Genomic DNA, 18,352 nt, shown 5'->3' with positions numbered 1-18,352 from the left:
TATGCTGTTTGAAAGCCCTTCATGAATAATTCAAATATAAATAATCATTATCAGGAGGTTTTGAAAAAGCTATTATCTATATCCAAATGATGGCCACAGTTGGCAATTCTATGCTTGGGACATAAGGAAGATGACACCCAGAGTTTCCTCGGAGGCTTCCTGCACAGATCTAACTGGGCTTATCCAAGAGGGAAATCACGGTGAAACTGAAATTCTGCCTTGAAATGATCACATCACCAGATACTGTTAATGGCTACCTAATAGTGATGCCTAGTCAGAGAGACACATACGGGAAGTGTGGAGGGGCGAATGAAGACTTGATGGCTCCAGCATAGATGGCCAAGATGGACACAATGACACAGGCCAGAAAGAGTGAGGCAAACTTGTTCACATAGCGTACGCCGATGAATACCACCAACACCATGAGGACCAAGAAGGCTGTCCCATAGACACGCATGTTATTTAGCATGGCTGCTGACTCCTTGAGTGCATCGTCACTATGAAAGATGGCAGCTCGAGGGAAGATATATACCTGTTAAGCCAAAAAAGGAGAGAAGGACGTCATTCAAAGTAACCAAAGGGTTGTTGTTGTTGTTTGCATTTGCTTTCACAAATGAAAGTAAAACCGAGACAGAAAGTGACTGGAGACATAGCCTAATTCCTGTTTCGATCTAAAATGCCTACAAAAATAGGGTATCATTGATTAGCCTACATGCTATTGTGAATACTTACACTTCCAAATGGAAAAACAAGGGATATATTAGTAGCTTATCCAAAGTGTTATACAAAGTAACGGTAAAGATTATCTTGAGTCCTACTTCTACTCTTGTTACTTTAAATAGTAAAAAATATATCCTAATGAATAAATAAACAAACATTTTATGTCATTGGGATAAAAACATTAAAAGAGATAAACTTTATTTTACTTTTTCCCCATTAGCATGTCTTGCCTCTGAGACTACCTTTTTGGGTGAGGTGGCAGGGTGCTGGTGATGGAGTGGAGAGGGGAGGGCAGCCAAAGGATACCCTCAACCTCTCTGACTCATACTCCCAGTAGGCAGTCAATAACAGGTCAGCAATCAGTCACTTGATTGATTCCTATAAATGATTTCTCAAAGCTTTGCTATCAAATAGCAAAATAAGTCCAAGTCTGTATCTTTTCCATACTACAGACCACAATTAAGCCATTACTCACCAGAAAAATTTCAATGGCACCAAGGATATACATAGCTGCTGCAAATGTGGTACCAAGATAAAAGCATAGGCCAACAGCTCCACCAAACTCTGGGCCCAGTGCTCGGGAAATCATAAAGTATGAGCCTCCAGCTAAAAGGTAAAACAGAAGGTGAACAAGATAAAGAAAGTATGCTAGTAACAGGAATGTAAACAAGTTGTAAAAAAGGATAAATGCTTTAGGCTTTTAAAAACCCTGAATGGGATAAAAAGCAGATTTCCCAGTAGGAAGTAAAAGATGAAACCTTCATACTACACATCTAATATCCCACATAAAGCAGCACAATTTTGTCAGTATTATTAAGAAAAAATCAGATGATATTTACTACAGGCATCTGAATAAAATATAAATTTACCACAGATAGCTGAATAAAATATAAATTCTAACTAAAAGAAGCTAAAAATGCAGTAGAAATGAGATATTCTAGCTTAAAAAATAAAGATTTTTTTTAAAAAGATGGTTTCTCAAGTCAAACAGTAGTGCCTGTGGCCAACAGACTAAATAAATAACATTCCTTGGAAGTCTGCACCTCTATCTTTATAGCATAAACATACAGTAATCAGTGACCATCCATGAAATCCCGTCTCAGCTACTGACCTGGCACCACTCCATTAGTGGCAATGGCACTCATGGAGATAGCAGTCAACATCGTCTATAGAGAAAGAGAAAAGAGAAGGCTGTTACTATACAAAGACAACATTTCCATATTACTTCCCCATCTGCACGTCTCAAAGCACTTGTCGAATATTCACCTCTACATACTCATATGGAGGGAGTTCCTCATACTCAATGGTATGGAAATGAGATGATGAGCTCCATCCCTGCACTAGTCGCACTACTGGTATCTGGAGTATTCCGTTAAAATGCTCCTTCATGGTAATCAGTGGGTTAGGTGCTATTAAGAACCACTGATCCTACCCTGATCTTCTAGTTAAAAACTTGGAAAAGATTGGAAACTGACTAAACACTGGCTACAATAACAAGAATAATATTCAGTAACGAGAACCACTGAAGACTTCTGAGTTCACAAGAACTGTATTTTAAAACCATTACCTGATAGTGGCAGAGTACAGAATGGACTGCAGATAGGGAGCACATGGAGGCAGAATGACTTGTTAGCAGGCTAATACAGTAGTTCAGTGAGAGGTAAGGACTGCAGTGGTCCAAGTAGGAATATAAAGAAGGGGTTGGACAAAAGAGATTTCAGAGGGAGACCTCATTGGCCTTGACACCTGATGAGATATGACAAGCAATCAAGGAGTCAACTATGGCCCTCAAGTTTCAAGACTGAAAGAAAAAACTGAGTCATGAATGATATGGACTATGTCCACTTACCCTGCTCTGCATGGTACTCAGTTGAGCAAAATGTGCAGGGAGTGTGTGATGGTGACAGTAGTGAGTCAGCAGTCAGCTTAATAATAAAAAGTGTTTATAATAATCTATCAATTTACAACAAAACTGAGAGATGTAGCTGGGATACACAGATAAGAGGAATTTAAATTAAAGGAAGACCAGAATGTTCTCAGTATAATGGAAAGAAGGCTTGGAAATAACACCCCAATTTCTGGAGAAGGGGTAAGGGATGACACTTCAAAATAAATACTTCTTACCCCCAAACAATAATCAGCTGTTTACTGGTCCTGCAGTGGAGTAATACATCTCATTTTCTAACACATTTTCTGCCACAACACTAGCATTATCAAATTCAAATGGTTTGTCTTCTGAAGTGTTGTCTTCAGAAGTGTCTTCTAAAGTCAGGGGGTATATCTTCTACTTCCAAGGGAAGCCTTTCTTTGTAATTTTCAGTACAATATATTACAGATATAAGCAGTGAGTAACTGACTAAACTGAAAATCCTTTAGATTTTAATACCAAAATAATCTCTCCTGTTGAGATCATGAGTATTTTCCCAGTATGTATTCTTTCTTTTATTCCCTAAGAGGTTAAAGCATGATACTCTTGAGCTCTTGCGTGTTCCAGGTGATGTCCAGGGGTCAACTTGGGACTTACACAGCAGCAGCAGATAAGGACAATTGCAAAGGCCTGCAGAACTCCAGCTGTGCCCACCACCCATGTAAGGCGCAGAAACAGGATCACTCCAAAAATATTTTGTAGACATGGGAGGTAGACACCCATGAAGGTACCCATTTGGGGAGTCTGGAAAGAAAGATGTTGACAAAAGAAAAAATCATGTAGTCATCTAGAAGAGCTGATTCATCCCTTTACTTTTATATAAAAACTTGTGCCCTAACTATAATTTTAATTGCAAAACAGAAATGAAAAGTTTAAGCAATATCTTTAAATAGGCACATACAAAATCTCCAACAAATGTCTATCACTATACTTATTATTCCTAGAGATACATATTTTAACTTTACAGAGATCTCCACATGTTTTTACATAGGAATCCTATCACAAACTTTTAGGTGCATCTCCAACAATTTAAAAGTTTCTGTTCGTCAAGGGCATTATTTTTTTCTTAAAAAAAAAAAAAGGATAATGACTTGATGGAATTTCTTCAGAACGTGGTATAAATCATTCATAGTAGTTGGTAAATGGAGTTGATAAAAAGATCTGAGTGTTGCTTTACTCCTGAACAACCAGAAAGCTAACCTGTAATTTTGTTCCACATTCTCAGGGGTATGGACACTTTTCTTCTGAAGTGCTGGTCCCTTGCCCTGGAATGCTCATGTCCCAGCTACACATTACAGAACTCACCCCTCACGTGGCTGGCATATAAGTGCTCAACAGCTCTTGAGCAAAGAGTGATGCCCAGGACATTTTTTCCTCTCTTCTATATGGGGCTATGTTAACTTGCCTTACTATTCTAAGGCCTCACCTTGGTGGGCTTCTTTTTCCCTTCAGTGATGTTCTCTGCCTCTTCATGTTCCTTTGCTCCTTGTGTCAGATTAGTATAATTGGCCAAGCGGCTAAGGAGAGAAGACACCTTTGGTCTGGTGTCCATTTCTTCCTATAAAGCCAGAAAATAAGGAAGAAATACATGATGAAGAACACTGGGAATAAACATCAAAACGATCCATCTACCAGAAACTGCAAGGTAATCACAGGCAAATATTTTTTAAAAATTTATCGGAGATTTTATTCTCCCCTCATGTTTTAAGATACAATCAGAGCTACATGAATTCTTAGGAAATTCTTAAATGAAAAGCTTTATGATTGTAATAGCTGACAGAAAACAAAAAACCACCCTGGCTCCTTATAGAGAGCTGTAACCTCATAAAAGGCTTCCCAGATGGCGCTAGTGGTAAAGAATCCGCCTGCCAACGCAGGAGACGCACGAGATGCTCATTCAATCTCTGGGTCGGGAAGACCCCCTGAAGGAGGAAATGGCAACCCACTCCAGTATCCTTGCTTTGAAAATCCCATGGACAGAGGAGCCTGGCAGGCTATGGTCCATGAGCCCGCAAAGAGTCAGACACGACTGCACACACATGAGATTGCAAAACTCATAAAGAACATCAATGACATAATTTTTAACCACAGTACTGCTAACAGTCTACTAACAGTATTACTAATAGCTCATATTGATAGTTATTATTTACAGCACCAAGCGTGGACACGTCAATGAAAAACTTTTGTGACTGAACCAAATATTCACCTCAGACCTTTTCTTGAAGGAAACTAAGAGAAAATATTATTTAAAAAAAAACAGGAACACTGAGAAAAGTGGCATTTGAATCACTGTCCAAAGTAAGACAAAGCAGTGCTGGACTAAACCAGGCTCCTTTCAACAATCAGGCCACAGGTTCCATCAAAGTCCATGCTGTCTTAGTCAGGTGAGACATTCAGGTCCTTTTAATCCAACAGCCTGCTTCCTACCCTGCTTTTTGGTTAGTGCTGTGCTAAGTCGCTTTAGTGGTGTACAACTCTTTGTGACCCCATGGACTGTAGTCCTCCAGTCTCCTCTGTCCGTGGGATTCTTCAGGCAAGAATACTGGAGTGGGTTGCCATGCCCTCCTCAAGGGGATCTTCCCAACCCGGGGACAGAACTTAACATCTCCGGCAGCTCCTGCACTGCAGGCAGATTCTTTACTGCTGAGCTGCTAGAGAAACTCTTTTGGTTACTAGTTCTAAGGTAAGTAACATTCATCCCAAACACAGAATTGAAAAATTTTATAGATTATTACAACATAAACATTTACATCCTAGTTAAATTAGACAGCAAGATTCTCCCTGTGTCTGTGATGTCAACATTCCTCTTTATTTCACAGAAATTTGATTCAATGGTTATTAACTAGCAATAATTAGATTATATAGATTAAATCAACTACAATGACAAACTATAATAATGAGTATTATATTTTAACAGTTAGTTATCAAGTTATCCAACCTGTACTATTTTAAAACTAGATGGGGTGGAAGACAACAATCTTAAAATTTCTGTTCCTGAAGTCTCTGCCCTAGTTTTCTCCCAAATATTACCTCAAAGAGTGCCAAATTCTTATCAAAATATTCATCTCCTTCTTCATAATTGGAATTGTTAAGAAAAGCATTTCGTGCTTTCTTATGTCCATCATCTGGAAAAAAAAGTATACCACGTTAGTTTCTCATTGGTACTGAAGAGGCATCAGCACCAAAGAACTGCATGTTGCCTCTGTAATAATGAAACTCACTTTCATATTCAGATTTTCATCTCAAGCATGGTAGCATTGCCTGGAAAATGTGACTTCCTCTTGAAAAGGAGCAAAAGCAAATCTCTAAGAAGTAAACACGGGTCACTCCTTTTCTTAACAATATGAAGACTGGAAACACTATTCTTTTAAGATTCTAGCCTAGAGGGACCCTACTCTTAATGTCATCCAAAGCCAGAATGAAAAATAAAAAGTCATTGAGTACCTGCTCAGTGTACAACACTGTGCTGGACAAGGCTACTTTACACACTGTTCCTGTTGATAATGGCAATAAAAACCCTTGGCCTTCAGGGCTATCTGACCTTTTCTAAGTGACACCATTTTTGTACAAACGTTTGCCACATATCTTTTTATGTGAAAACAGGCATCCCACAAGAATTTGGTGAATCTACTCTGAGGAAAAATGAGAGAGCGATTGGGTTCCCTAAAACAGTAGAGATTCTGTTGTTTGAGTGCTTTCTTAACTTTGGTTCTTTATAGTGTAAAAGTTACACAGCTATACAGGTCTGGCAGAAGAGAAAATTTTAATAACTGTGTAAATGTCATTAAGAACTAAGACTTTAGAGACTTCCCTTGCAACCCAGTAGTTAATAAGACTCCATACTTTCACTGCAGGGGGCACAGGGTTCAACTCCTAGTTGGGGAACTAAGATCCCACATATATAGCATGGTGAGGCCAAAAAAAAAATAAAGCGCCCCCCCCAAACTCTAAGATTTTAAATATTGAGAAACTAGAGATCAATATAAAAATTAAAGATTTTAATCTAAAGTCCTAAAACCTTATATATGTAAGATGAGCTTGGGAAACAGAAAGCTATCAAAATAACTGAGTCATGTCAAAGGACAGAAGAGTCAATCTGAAGGTGTTCCCATTGGCTAAAAATGGGATAATGTGAACACTAAAAATACATAATGCAATGAATTCAAATGCAACTACTTGAAATATCCAAATGGTACATTAAAAAAAAAAAAAACTAGTCCCCTTCGCAGAGTTGCTATGAAAAAATATCAAAGTCTGAAAAATAACAAATGTAAAGAATTAAGCGATTAGCCCTAATCCCACCTTTCCTGTACCAATTATAGTTCAAGGTAACCAAAGAGAGAAAATTTCTTCATCATAGAAACATTCTAGCTAATAAACACAGATGGAATGATATAATTACAAAAACAACACCAATTTCCAACCCCTAATGAAATAATGGTTATAAGCAGTCATCATCAATGGTTGCTAAAAGCATTAGGTGAAAGCCTGAGACATAACCCACAGATCAAACTTAGCATCACTAAAAGTGGGACAACACAATCCTCTAATGTAATGCAATAAAAGATACACTGTACAATTTTTGATGTATTCTTAACCAAAGAATGAATGGAAGCTGAATATAAGCAAACCTCTAAATCTAACTATCAGTTCACAGAAAACAAAGGAAGAGCATGTTAAACATCACCGCAAAGAGGCAGTCATCAAACTCAGAATGTGGGGCTTCCCTAGTGAATCAAGTGGTAAAGAATCCACCTGCCAATGCAGGAGACACAGGTTTGATCCCTGCTCCAGGAGGGTCCCATGTGCCACAGAACATGTAGACCACTGAACCCATGTGCTACAGCTACTGAAGTCCGTGTGCCCTCGAGTGCATGTTCGATAGCAAGAGAGGCCACCACAACGAGAAGCCCGTGCGCCACAGTGAAGAGTAGCCCCACGACTAGAGCAAAAGCCCGCATAGCAGGAAGACCCACACAGCCAAAAGTAAATAAAATTATTTTTCAAAAAATTCAGAATGTGGACAACTCCACATGACAAATAATCTGCTTTTTTGTTAACAAATAAATGGCATAAACTAAAACAGGTGAACTCATAAATTAAGAGACTTAAGATGACATACCAGATCAGTCACAAGGTACAAAACTTGTTAGAATCCTGACTCAAACCAAATGTCAGGAAACAATCAGAGGAATATGAACATGGATTGGTTATTTTCTTTAGAAAGGGCAAAAAGATTCTGGGGAAAAAATTTGGTGGGGGCCGAAAAATTTGCAACATTGTTGAAGCTGGGTGATGGGTTCATGTTGTTTTATTATGCTATTCTACTTAACTCTTCTGTACCTCTGGAAATTCCCATAATAAAGTCATAAAAGAAATGCAATTATTATCCTCCCTCTAATGCTTCCAGAAAATTTTGGAGAATGACACAGCTAAAAATTATCACCACTTTTGAGTAATTCATTTATTCAATTAATTCAGTAAGTAAATACTGAGTTCTTATATGTTGGGCACTACAACAGTAGACAAGGCAGTTAAAGACTACTTTCACTGTGCATATACCGAAGCCGCAAAAGACAGAAAACAGCTTCTAAAAAAGTGTAAGTTCAATGAAGAAAATGAAACATGTGCTGGGATAGATTATGACAGGATGGGAAGGCAGACAAGTTTTGATAAGATCATTAGAGTGATGATAAGCAGGTCCTCCAGAATTATATACTAATTTATAGTATTTGCCAAATATTCACATAGGCCAATTTTAAAATACTAATGTGACTTCACTGAACTTGGTTTCAGGAAGAGAAGATACACTTGGCTTTCATGAGCTGGTATGTGCTAACTGGCTGTAGCATACTCTTGGCACAGAATGGATGGGAAAAACCTGCATTTCAGGTAGAGGGGATAGCAGTTCTAAAAGACCCTAAAGCAAAAATAAATAAGTAAAAGATCCTAAAGCAGATACAATCTTAATGGACTCATAAACAGAATATATAACATGGCCAAAATAGAGTTAGGATAGAGTGGCTACAAAGACAGGAAGAAGTCAGATCATGTAGTTCTTTAGCAAATGGATAGCTCTTCTAAGTCCACTTATTGAGAAGTCCCCTCCTTTCTGCCACTGACCTATTCTAGTTAAAAACAGTACGACGGGGGTTGGGGCTGGGAAAGAGTGACGTGAGAGTATGTTAACGTTATTTTCTTCATTTGGGGGACAGGAGTAGACAGAATATTTTTAAGTAAGGGATTGAAATTTACAAGTTAAAATATAAAGACTGACACACTGGATTAAACAACAAAATCCAGGCATATATGTCTCTTGTTTACAAGAGTCATAATAAGGACACACAAAGGATAAAAGTAAAGGAAAGAGATATATCAGGAAAAACCTAACCAAAATAAAGCAGTACAGTTTTATTGTTAGCAGATACATATTTCTTTAAGAGAAAAACTTTATTAGGAATGAGAGGGTAACCACACAAGGCCTAATTCACCAAGGGAGTATATAAATTTTAAACATACATCTATTGTTTATAGTTATTTCTTTCTGTGTAACAAATGACTCTCAAATTTAGAGGCTTAAACAACACATGCTTACCGTCTCAGTTAGTGGGTGCTAGGAATATGGACATGGCTTAGCTGGGCACTCTACCCCACAGTCTCCTGTCAGAACCATGGTCTCACTGGAAGGCCTGGGGAAGATTCTCTTCCAACCTCACTTACACAGTTGGCAGGATTCAGTTTCGTTTTGTTTTTCAGGCTGTTGGCCAAGGGGCTTTCTCAACTTCCTTGCCATGTGGGACTTTTCACAGGGCGGCTTACAGCATGGCAACTGGGTTCCTGCAAAGCACGCCATCAAAGAGCCAGAGATGGGGTGCAAGACAGATGTCACATCTCACTTTGCAAGTGACTTCTGTCATATTCTAATAATTAGAAGTTTTGGAGTCATAAAGTCCAGCCCTCTCTCAAAGGAGAGATGATTACACAAGGGCATGAATACCAGCAAGAAAGGGTCAACAGAGCCGATCTAAAAGGTTGCCTAGGGAGTTCCCTACTTGTCAGGATTTGGTGCTTTCACCGGTGGGACTGGGCTCAATCCCTGGTCAGGGAACTGAGATCCTGCAAGCCAAAGTGCAGCTAAAGAAAAAAGAAGCCATATCCACCCACCCATCCATGCCTCAAAATATTTGAGGCAAAAATGAACAGAACTATATCAAGAAATTAATAAATCTACCATCACACAGGGAGATTTTTAACATACTTTCCCTCAATAATTGATAGGTGAAGCAGACAGAATAGCAAAGGCAAAGAAATCCAAGTAACACAATGAATGACCCTGACCTTAATGGAGGTAGAGTTCTGCCTGCAAAATAAGAGATTATACATTTTAATCAAACATATATGGAAATTTTATATATGGAAACTTATCATGTACTAGATCTTAAAGACTGTACAAACATCAAACATATCAAATATAAGCCATGATCTTGGTGTATAACAAGAAGTTAGAATTTAATTATAAACAGACAAATTTAAAAACCATGCAAATTTAAGAGTTAAAAACTACACATTTTCCTACAATTCAAGGATCAAAGATTAATCTACTTAAAAACTGAGTAACAACAAAAACACCACCTATTGAAACTTGTTTGATGCAGCAAAAGCATCACTTCAAAGTAAAGTTATTGCTTTAAAGTTTTATATAAGGAAAGTAAAAAGAATAAAAATTATATGAGCTAAATATCTATTTTAAGAAGCCAGAAACAGAAGGAAAAAGATAATGATAACTATACCAGTTGTCTTTTGGTTAAATGTCCTTTTCTGGTTTTCAACTTTTCATTTTTCCTGGGTTCTTATGCTGTAGGTAGATATCCTGTAAAGAGCATGTACCTGTGTTTTTAAAAATCTGACAATCTGTCTTTTTAATTGTCAAGTTAGGTCCATCAACTGTAGCAGCTGATATATTCGGACTGAATTGTACCATCTTTTTATTTCTCTTTTGTTTTCTTTTTCTATGATTCATTCTCATCTTCTCTCTGGATTTTTTTGGTTTACTTTCCCTTATTCCATTTTTTCTGTCTCCTAGCCTGGAGTTTTCACACTCTTATTTCTATTCCTTTCAGTTCCAACTCTCACCTCCTGACTTACATATTACTACTGTCCAACATTTCTAGGAGTTTTTTTCACTACACAAATAAGACACTAAAATTATTTCATATTGACAACACTGACTTGGGTGAAGGTCTACATTTACCATTCATTTGTTCAATATTCTTTGTTGCATTTCAGAATACTAGTCTTCGGGGATCATTTTCCTTTTACTTGCGGTATATTCTTTAGAATTCCTTTAGAGAAGGGTTTCTCAAACTCGGCACTGTGAAATTTCAGACAGTATAATTATTTGTTGTAGGATATTGTCCAGCACATTTTAGAATGTTTAAGAGCATCCTTGGCCTCTAGTCACTAGATGCCAGTAGCACCTCCAGTCAAAAATATCTCCAAACATTTCCAAATATCCTTTGGGGACAGAATTGTCCCTAGTTGAAAACAAATAGTTTAGAGCAAGTGTTGTGGTAAAAAATGTTGTTGGCTTTTACTTATCTACAATTATATTTTGCCCTTAACCCCAAGTGTCTTGCTAAGCACAATTCTAGGATAATAAATTTTTTCCAAACACTTTAAGACATTATTTGTTATCTGAGAAGTTTATCATCCTGTTGTTATTCTGATGATCTGTTTCTTCTCTCTGCTCCTTTCAAGATCTCTTCTTAGATGTCCTGCAGCTTTATTAAGGTATGTCCACATGTGGTTTTCTTTTTGTTCACAACTGTCTTCTGCCTGTTTCTAATCTGTTTAACCCCTTCATTTTTTTTTTTTTTTTTTGAGATTCGAGTTTTATTTACAAGTAAATGAAGACTGTCCCCTGTAGCCACTCATTTGGGGTGAGAAGAGCAATGTAAAGAAGTAGCTGCTGGCTCCACAGTGATGAGTGAGAGGAGTCCATGCCACTGTTTCTTTAAACGATGATTCTGTAATTAAAATGAAAAGAAAAAAAAAAAAAACACACACAGAACACAACACGTGATTTCTTCATGTTGCATCTGTGAAAGAATTCAAAACAAAAATGACTTTTCAAAACTCTATAGAGTCTCTCATCACATGGGTGAGGTGACCAGGCTGTCACTTCGTTTAGTGACAGCCCTGCTCCTCAAGAGCGACAGTCTCTGAGCAGAAGACTTAATACTCATTGAGAGTATCTGCCCGAGGGATGGACAGGCCTCGGTCCTTCAGGGCCTGGACTTTCAGCTTCTCGGCTTCCAGCTTGGTCTGCTGTTCCACCCTCTGTTCTTCTAAGATTTCCTCAATAGACACTTGCTGGAGAAGTGTGTCACTCTCCTTTTCTAAGTCTATTTCTCCTAGCAGGACCACATTTTCTCCTCTGACCACAAAAATCCCTCGAGGAATATCACCGTATTTTTTGCCCACATGAATACGCTCCACAGTCTGATGTAGCACTAAGTTAGCAAATTGATCAATGCTTCTCAAAAAGCCTATGAGTGTCCTTCCATCTCGAAGCAGGACCAAGTGCTTTTTGTCGATGTCCTCGATGAGGCTGGCGGTGCCAGGCATATAGTTCATTTTGAGTCGAGACAGAGCTGCAGCGTATAGCGGCGGTGGGCCAGCGAGTCCCACACCTCCTTCCTCCCACCGCGGTCGCCGCCTTTGCAGGACCGGGACAGGAACCAGACCCGGACAAACGCCGCCGCCCCAGCTTTCAGTAGCCGGGGCCTGCCGGAAACCTAACCCCTTCATTTTTAAAAATATCAACAACTGTTTGTTTACCTTCTCTTTAAACAGTCTCATGTTCCTAGCTGCATCCTCTATTAAATAATTTAGACATTTAACAGTGTTATATTCCAGACTCAACACCATTTCATTCCTTTTGAAAGTTACAACAGGAGGAAAGGAGTTCCAGCCTTAGCATACTACCTCCCTATTATTCAGCAGCCCTATAATATTGTTGCTATAAAAATCTGACTTCAGAACTCCCCTGCCCCGCTGCTCACTGGTCTAAGCCATCTCCTAACAGCTCTGGCTTCCTGGGCTGCAGCCCTGGCACCTCTGTTTGAGGCCTCTTTAGTTTCAAGTTTCAGGTGCAACTATCCTATCTTTCACACACTCTGGTTCTGGAAGTTTCTGACTCAATTTCTACTCGCTTGCTTAATTTTGTTTTGCGTGGTTGGAGGGAAGAATGTCTCCACAGACTTTGCCTGCATTTATGAGACCGATGATGCCTTCCAAATTGTCTTACCCAGGGTCAACTTGTGGTGGTGGGAGTGTCCTGTAGGGCTCCTGGTCAATTATGAAATGTCAGGGCTTTCTGGGCAAGGAGCAAAGCTCTCATCACACGTGGTTAACTGAAAGGCGTGGTTCAACCAGGTATAAAATCAAAAGTGGTTATACTGAAGGGCGTGGATCAATTCTTGGTCTGAATATCTTGGAAATCATGCTGCTTTCTGATGTACAACCTTCAGAAATCTGGGCCACTACTATGACTCCAGGAAATCCCAAGTGGAATGGAAATTCTAGTTTCTGAATAGCAAATAACCTTTACTCTGCAAGAACTAAAAAAACAAACTCATATCCATCCTAGGACTTCTTTAGAATTATGCAGAATCCTAAGATGCCTTTGGAGGATACCTAGTGAGACTGGCCTCAGTAATGCTTTGAAGGTCATACCTGAATGGTCTAGTGGTTTTCCCTACTTTCTTCAATTTAAGTCTGAATTTGGTAATAAGGAGTTCATGATCTGGTCATTCAGGTATGACCTAAATCAAATCCCTTATGCTTATACAGTGGAAGTGAGAAATAGGTTTAAGGGCCTAGATCTGATAGAGTGCCTGATGAACTATGGAATGAGGTTCATGACATTGTGCAGGAGACAGGGATCAAGACCATCCCCATGGAAAAGAAATGAAAAAAAGCAAAATGGCTGTCTGGGGAGGGCTTACAAATAGCTGTGAAAAGAAGAGAGGCGAAAAGCAAAGGAGAAAAGGAAAGATATAAGCATCTGAATGCAGAGTTCCAGAGAATAGCAAGAAGAGATAAGAAAGCCTTCTTCAGCGATCAATGCAAAGAAATAGAGGAAAACAACAGAATGGGAAAGACTAGAGATCTCTTCAAGAAAATCAGAGATACCAAGGGAACATTTCATGCAAAGATGGGGTCAATAAAGGACAGAAATGGTATGGACCTAACAGAGGCAGAAGATATTAAGAAGAGGTGGCAAGAATACACAGAAGAACTGTACAAAAAAGATCTTCAAGACCCGGATAATCACGATGGTGTGATCACTCATCTAGAGCCAGACATCCTGGAATGTGAAGTCAAGTCGGCCTTACAAAGCATCACTAGGAACAAAGCTAGTGGAGGTGATGGAATTCCTATTGAGCTATTTCAAATCCTGAAAAATGATGCTGTGAAAGTGCTGCACTCAATCTGCCTGCAAATTTGGAAAACTCAGCAGTGGCCACAGGACTGGAAAAGGTCAGTTTTCATTCCAATCCCAAAGAAAGGCAATGCCAAAGAATGGTCAAACTACCGTACAATTGCACTCATTTCACATGCTAGTAAAGTAATGCTCAAAATTCTCCAAGCCAGGCTTCAACAATATGTGAACCGTGAACTTCCTGATGTTCATGGTTTTAGAAAAGGCAGAGGAACCAGAGATCAAACTGCCAACATCCGCTGGATCATGGAAAAAGCAAGAGAGTTCCAGAAAAACATCTATTTCTGCTTTATTGACTATGCCAAAGCCTTTGACGGTGTGGATCACAAGAAACTGTGGAAAATTCTGAAAGAGATGGGAATACCAGACCACCTGACCTGCCTCTTGAGAAATCTGCATGCAGGTCAGGAAGCAACAGTTAGAACTGGATATGGAACAACAGACTGGTTTCAAACAGGAAAAGGAGTACATCAAGGCTATATATTGTCACTCTGCTTATTTAACTTATATGCAGAGTACATCATGAGAAACGCTGGGCTGGAAGAAACACAAGCTGGTATCAAGATTGCTAGAAGAAATATCAATAACCTCACATATGCAGATGACACCACCCTTATGGCAGAAAGTGAAGAGGAACTAAAAAGCCTGTTGATGAAAGTGAAAGAGGAGAGTGAAAAAGTTGGCTTAAAGCTCAACATGCAGAAAACGAAGATCATGGCATCCGGTCCCATCACTTCATGGGAAATAGATGGGGAAACAGTGGAAACATTGTCAGACTTTATTTTGGGGGGCTCCAAAATCACTGCAGATGGTGACTGCAGCCATGAAATTAAAAGACACTTACTCCTTGGAAGAAAAGTTATGACCAACCTAGACAGCATATTCAAAAGCAGAGACTACTTTGCCAACTAAGGCCCGTCTAGTCAAGGCTATGGTTTTTCCCGTGGTCATGTATGGATGTGAGAGTCGGACTGTGAAGAAGGCTGAGCGCCGAAGAATTGATGCTTTTGAACTGTGGTGTTGGAGAAGACTCTTGAGAGTCCCTTGGACTACAAGGAGATCCAACCAATCCATTCTGAAGGAGATCAGCGGGATTTCTTTGGAGGGAATGATGCTAAAGCTGAAACTCCAGTACTTTGGCCACCTCATGCGAAGAGTTGACTCATTGGAAAAGACTCTGATGCTGGGAGGGACTGGGGGCAGGAGGAGAAGGGGATGACAGAGGATGAGATGGCTGGATGGCATCACTGACTCGATGGACGTGAGTCTGAGTGAACTCCGGGAGTTGGTGATGGACAGGGAGGCCTGGCGTGCTGCGATTCATGGGGTCACAAAGGGTCGGACACCACTGAACGACTGAACTGAACTGAAAGGAACTGAATGCTTTGAAGTAAACAGCCCATCAGATCACTATTGTTTCTTAATTCTCATTTTACCAACCATAGAAAGCTGATATTATTGAAAAACTTACTGGTGTTTCATAGAACATTCAAATGAAAACTGATAGGAGTGCCACTGGCTCTACTGAAAATATCAGATTTCCATTTGTTACGGCATACTTTTTTGTAAGCAGAAAGAATATGCCAAATTCTTGCTCTTTATAAGCATTTTATTGTTGTGGTGCTATTATTTCTATAATGTTGCTATTTTTTGTTCAATTACCACTTATACTTCAACTTAGATGTAAGATAAACCTCAGATTCCTCCCTTAGACTCCTAAGCTTGTCTAATGGCCTTTGTTGGTCTGAGCAGGGCAGAACAAGAGCAATAAGTATACTTAATATCTCTTGGCCCAGGTTTGGGTCTGAACTATGTGGCCAAGTCAACACAAAAGGTTGTCTGAAATGTTATAAATTATGTTTTTGATTTTTAGTTTGATGTATGTGTGCGTGCTCATTTGTGTCCAACTCTGTGTGACCCCATGAACTGTACCCCACCAGGCTTCTCTGCCCATGGAATTTTCCAGGCACGAATACTGGAGTGGGTGGCCATTTCCTACTCCAAGAAGAAAGTCTGAATCAACAGCCAAATAAGAGGCACACGTTATGACTGGCTGCTTATCTCTTAAGTCTACTGGCTTTCTCTCTTTTCGTTTGCAGTTCACTTACTGAAGAACCTATGTTATGTGTTCAGTCAAGTTTCTGATGATCTGGATTTTATAAGCATCCATGTGATGTTGTTTAACATGTTGCTCTGTTTTCTTCTATTTCCTATATATTGGTAATTGGGTCTAAATGCTTAACCACATTCAGAATTTTTATGGGGGAGGGAGGAAAATACTCTCATAGGGATATTTTGATCATCCATCTGGAGGTACGGGTCATCTAATTGCTTTCTTTTTCAGATACTAGCAAATGTTGATCATGAATGCCTAGATTCATTAATTCATGAGAGGCTACAAAAATAGTGATATTCTGTTATTTTTCCTTAATTTATTAAGGAAAATTAATTAATTATTAGCTGAAATACTTTTATAAACAGACAATCCCTGTAATTTACTATTTGGTTACCCACTGGTATAGTTAAAAGCAAGATAAATACTTCATTTTTTTCTTTTAGACCAATTCTCAGAATAATGAATTGATTCACTAGACTACTCCAATGGTGACCAGTTTTTTATGAGCTCATGAATTTAAATACTGAATATGTTTCCAATAAAATCTTTTTCCTGAAATCTATTAAGTTGATTTTATGTTTTTCCTTCAATATGTTTAATATATTATATAAATTGATTTTTAATGATAAACCAACCATGTATTTTTACCAGAAAGTAATTTTTTGTAATTTTTTTTAGTAATTTTTAAAAATACAGGTAACCCCTGAATAATGCTGGGGGTTACTCAAAGTATAACTATAGTTGATTCTGTATCTGAGGTTCCTCCTCCGCATTTGCAGATTTAACCAGCCACAACCTATGCAGTACCATAGTATTTACTATTGAAAAATATCCATGTTTAAGAGGACCAGTGCAGTTCAAACCCAAATTGTAAGGGTCAAGTGTATATTGCCTGATTCAGACTGCTAATATTCATTTAGGATATTTATATCTGTGTTCATAAGTAAAATTGGTCTATACTGTTCTCACATTGTCATTGTTAAGTTTTGGTACCAAGGTTATGCTAGTCTCAAACTGAGCAGAGAAGTGTCTACTTGCTTTTCTGTTTCTTGAGAGAAACTGTAGAAGAGAAATTACTTTGCCTTGAATGTTTGATAAAAACTGTAAAAACGCCAGGGCCCACTGTTCATTTGCTTGCTTGCTTTCTAAAATGTTTTAAATGGAAAATAACACACACATAAAAATTCATGAATTGTAAGCATACAGCTTAATCCTTTATCACAACTGCAGTCTCACCCTTCTGTACATCTCCTCAGCCTGACCCTGTGTTTTGCAAGAGATCTGATGAGTCAGTGGAAACAGCAGATACATTAAAATAACTTTACCCTGTTGAAAGGAAAGCATTTAGAAGATTTGAAAGATCCTATTATAAACTCCATTCAGCAGGCAAGGCCACTGAAGCAGTTTTTCACCTACTGGGCCAAATTATCCTAAGTGAGATTTTTTATAGAATCTGGCAACATTTTAATTCAAGCTACCAATGCCTTTTCTGAGGAATCATAAGATAATTAGAAGATATAACAATAAATTATCTTTCACTCTTTTGCAATTCCAAAAATAAAAAAATAAACCAGTAAGGGGAATACCCTGAAGGTCCAATGCTTAGAACTCTGCTCTTTCACTGCTGAAGGTGCAGGTTCAACTCCTCGTTGGGATTTCACAACCCACCGGCACAGCCAATAAATAAATAAATAAAAATAAACCAGGGCAGATTTTGAGGTTGTAGCTAAACATACTTAGAACAGGAGACAGAGGAAGACCGTTATCAATAGCATGAGAAGAAAGGAGAACATAATCTGACCTAATGAACCTAGGAGAGAGAACCCAGGGTAGAAGGATGAACATAACCTAAACTGGATAAATTCCCAGGTTTATTTAAAAGTGAACGCAACTGTAGGTTGCCAAATGAGATTAATGTCTGGAGCAGCCTCTTTGCAAATCCTAGGGGTTTTAGATAACACTGAGGGAACTCTTTATGATCACATACTATTTCTTTGCACCTATAATTAATTTATCCACTGTCTCTTACTACAAAGTGCCTACTTGGAAACAAAACCCATCTCAGTAGCACTGGAATGGTACC

General features: G+C 38.7%; 2 protein-coding genes across 2 annotated transcripts in view; both read right to left on the bottom strand.

Annotated features, from left to right (window-relative positions):
* The window catches only part of SLC12A6 (solute carrier family 12 member 6), a 90,097-nt gene that overhangs the window by 19,594 nt on the left and 52,151 nt on the right, over nt 1-18,352 (bottom strand). Inside the window, exons 3-8 of the mRNA XM_052646129.1 lie at nt 5,678-5,772; nt 4,074-4,205; nt 3,245-3,391; nt 1,832-1,886; nt 1,196-1,326; nt 291-532 (exon numbers count right to left, since the gene is read on the bottom strand). Coding sequence (XP_052502089.1) covers nt 291-532; nt 1,196-1,326; nt 1,832-1,886; nt 3,245-3,391; nt 4,074-4,205; nt 5,678-5,772 — 802 coding nt within the window. The remainder of the gene's footprint in view (nt 1-290; nt 533-1,195; nt 1,327-1,831; nt 1,887-3,244; nt 3,392-4,073; nt 4,206-5,677; nt 5,773-18,352) is intronic.
* LOC128053741 (U6 snRNA-associated Sm-like protein LSm1) lies at nt 11,868-12,383 on the bottom strand. The gene has a single exon (XM_052646132.1). It carries the CDS (start codon nt 12,281-12,283, stop codon nt 11,882-11,884), a length of 402 nt encoding a protein of 133 aa, XP_052502092.1. The 5' UTR covers nt 12,284-12,383; the 3' UTR covers nt 11,868-11,881.

The sequence above is a fragment of the Budorcas taxicolor genome, chromosome 10 (assembly GCF_023091745.1).
Source record: "Budorcas taxicolor isolate Tak-1 chromosome 10, Takin1.1, whole genome shotgun sequence".
In the NCBI taxonomy this organism is placed as follows: Eukaryota; Metazoa; Chordata; class Mammalia; order Artiodactyla; family Bovidae; genus Budorcas; species Budorcas taxicolor.
Note: the sequence above shows the minus strand (reverse complement) of the source record. Positions and strands in the feature narration are given on the sequence as shown.

Bases quoted from the DNA above. Each gene is read 5' to 3' on its own strand.
- LOC128053741 (XM_052646132.1), bottom strand. From the start codon at position 12,283: ATGAACTATATGCCTGGCACCGCCAGCCTCATCGAGGACATCGACAAA.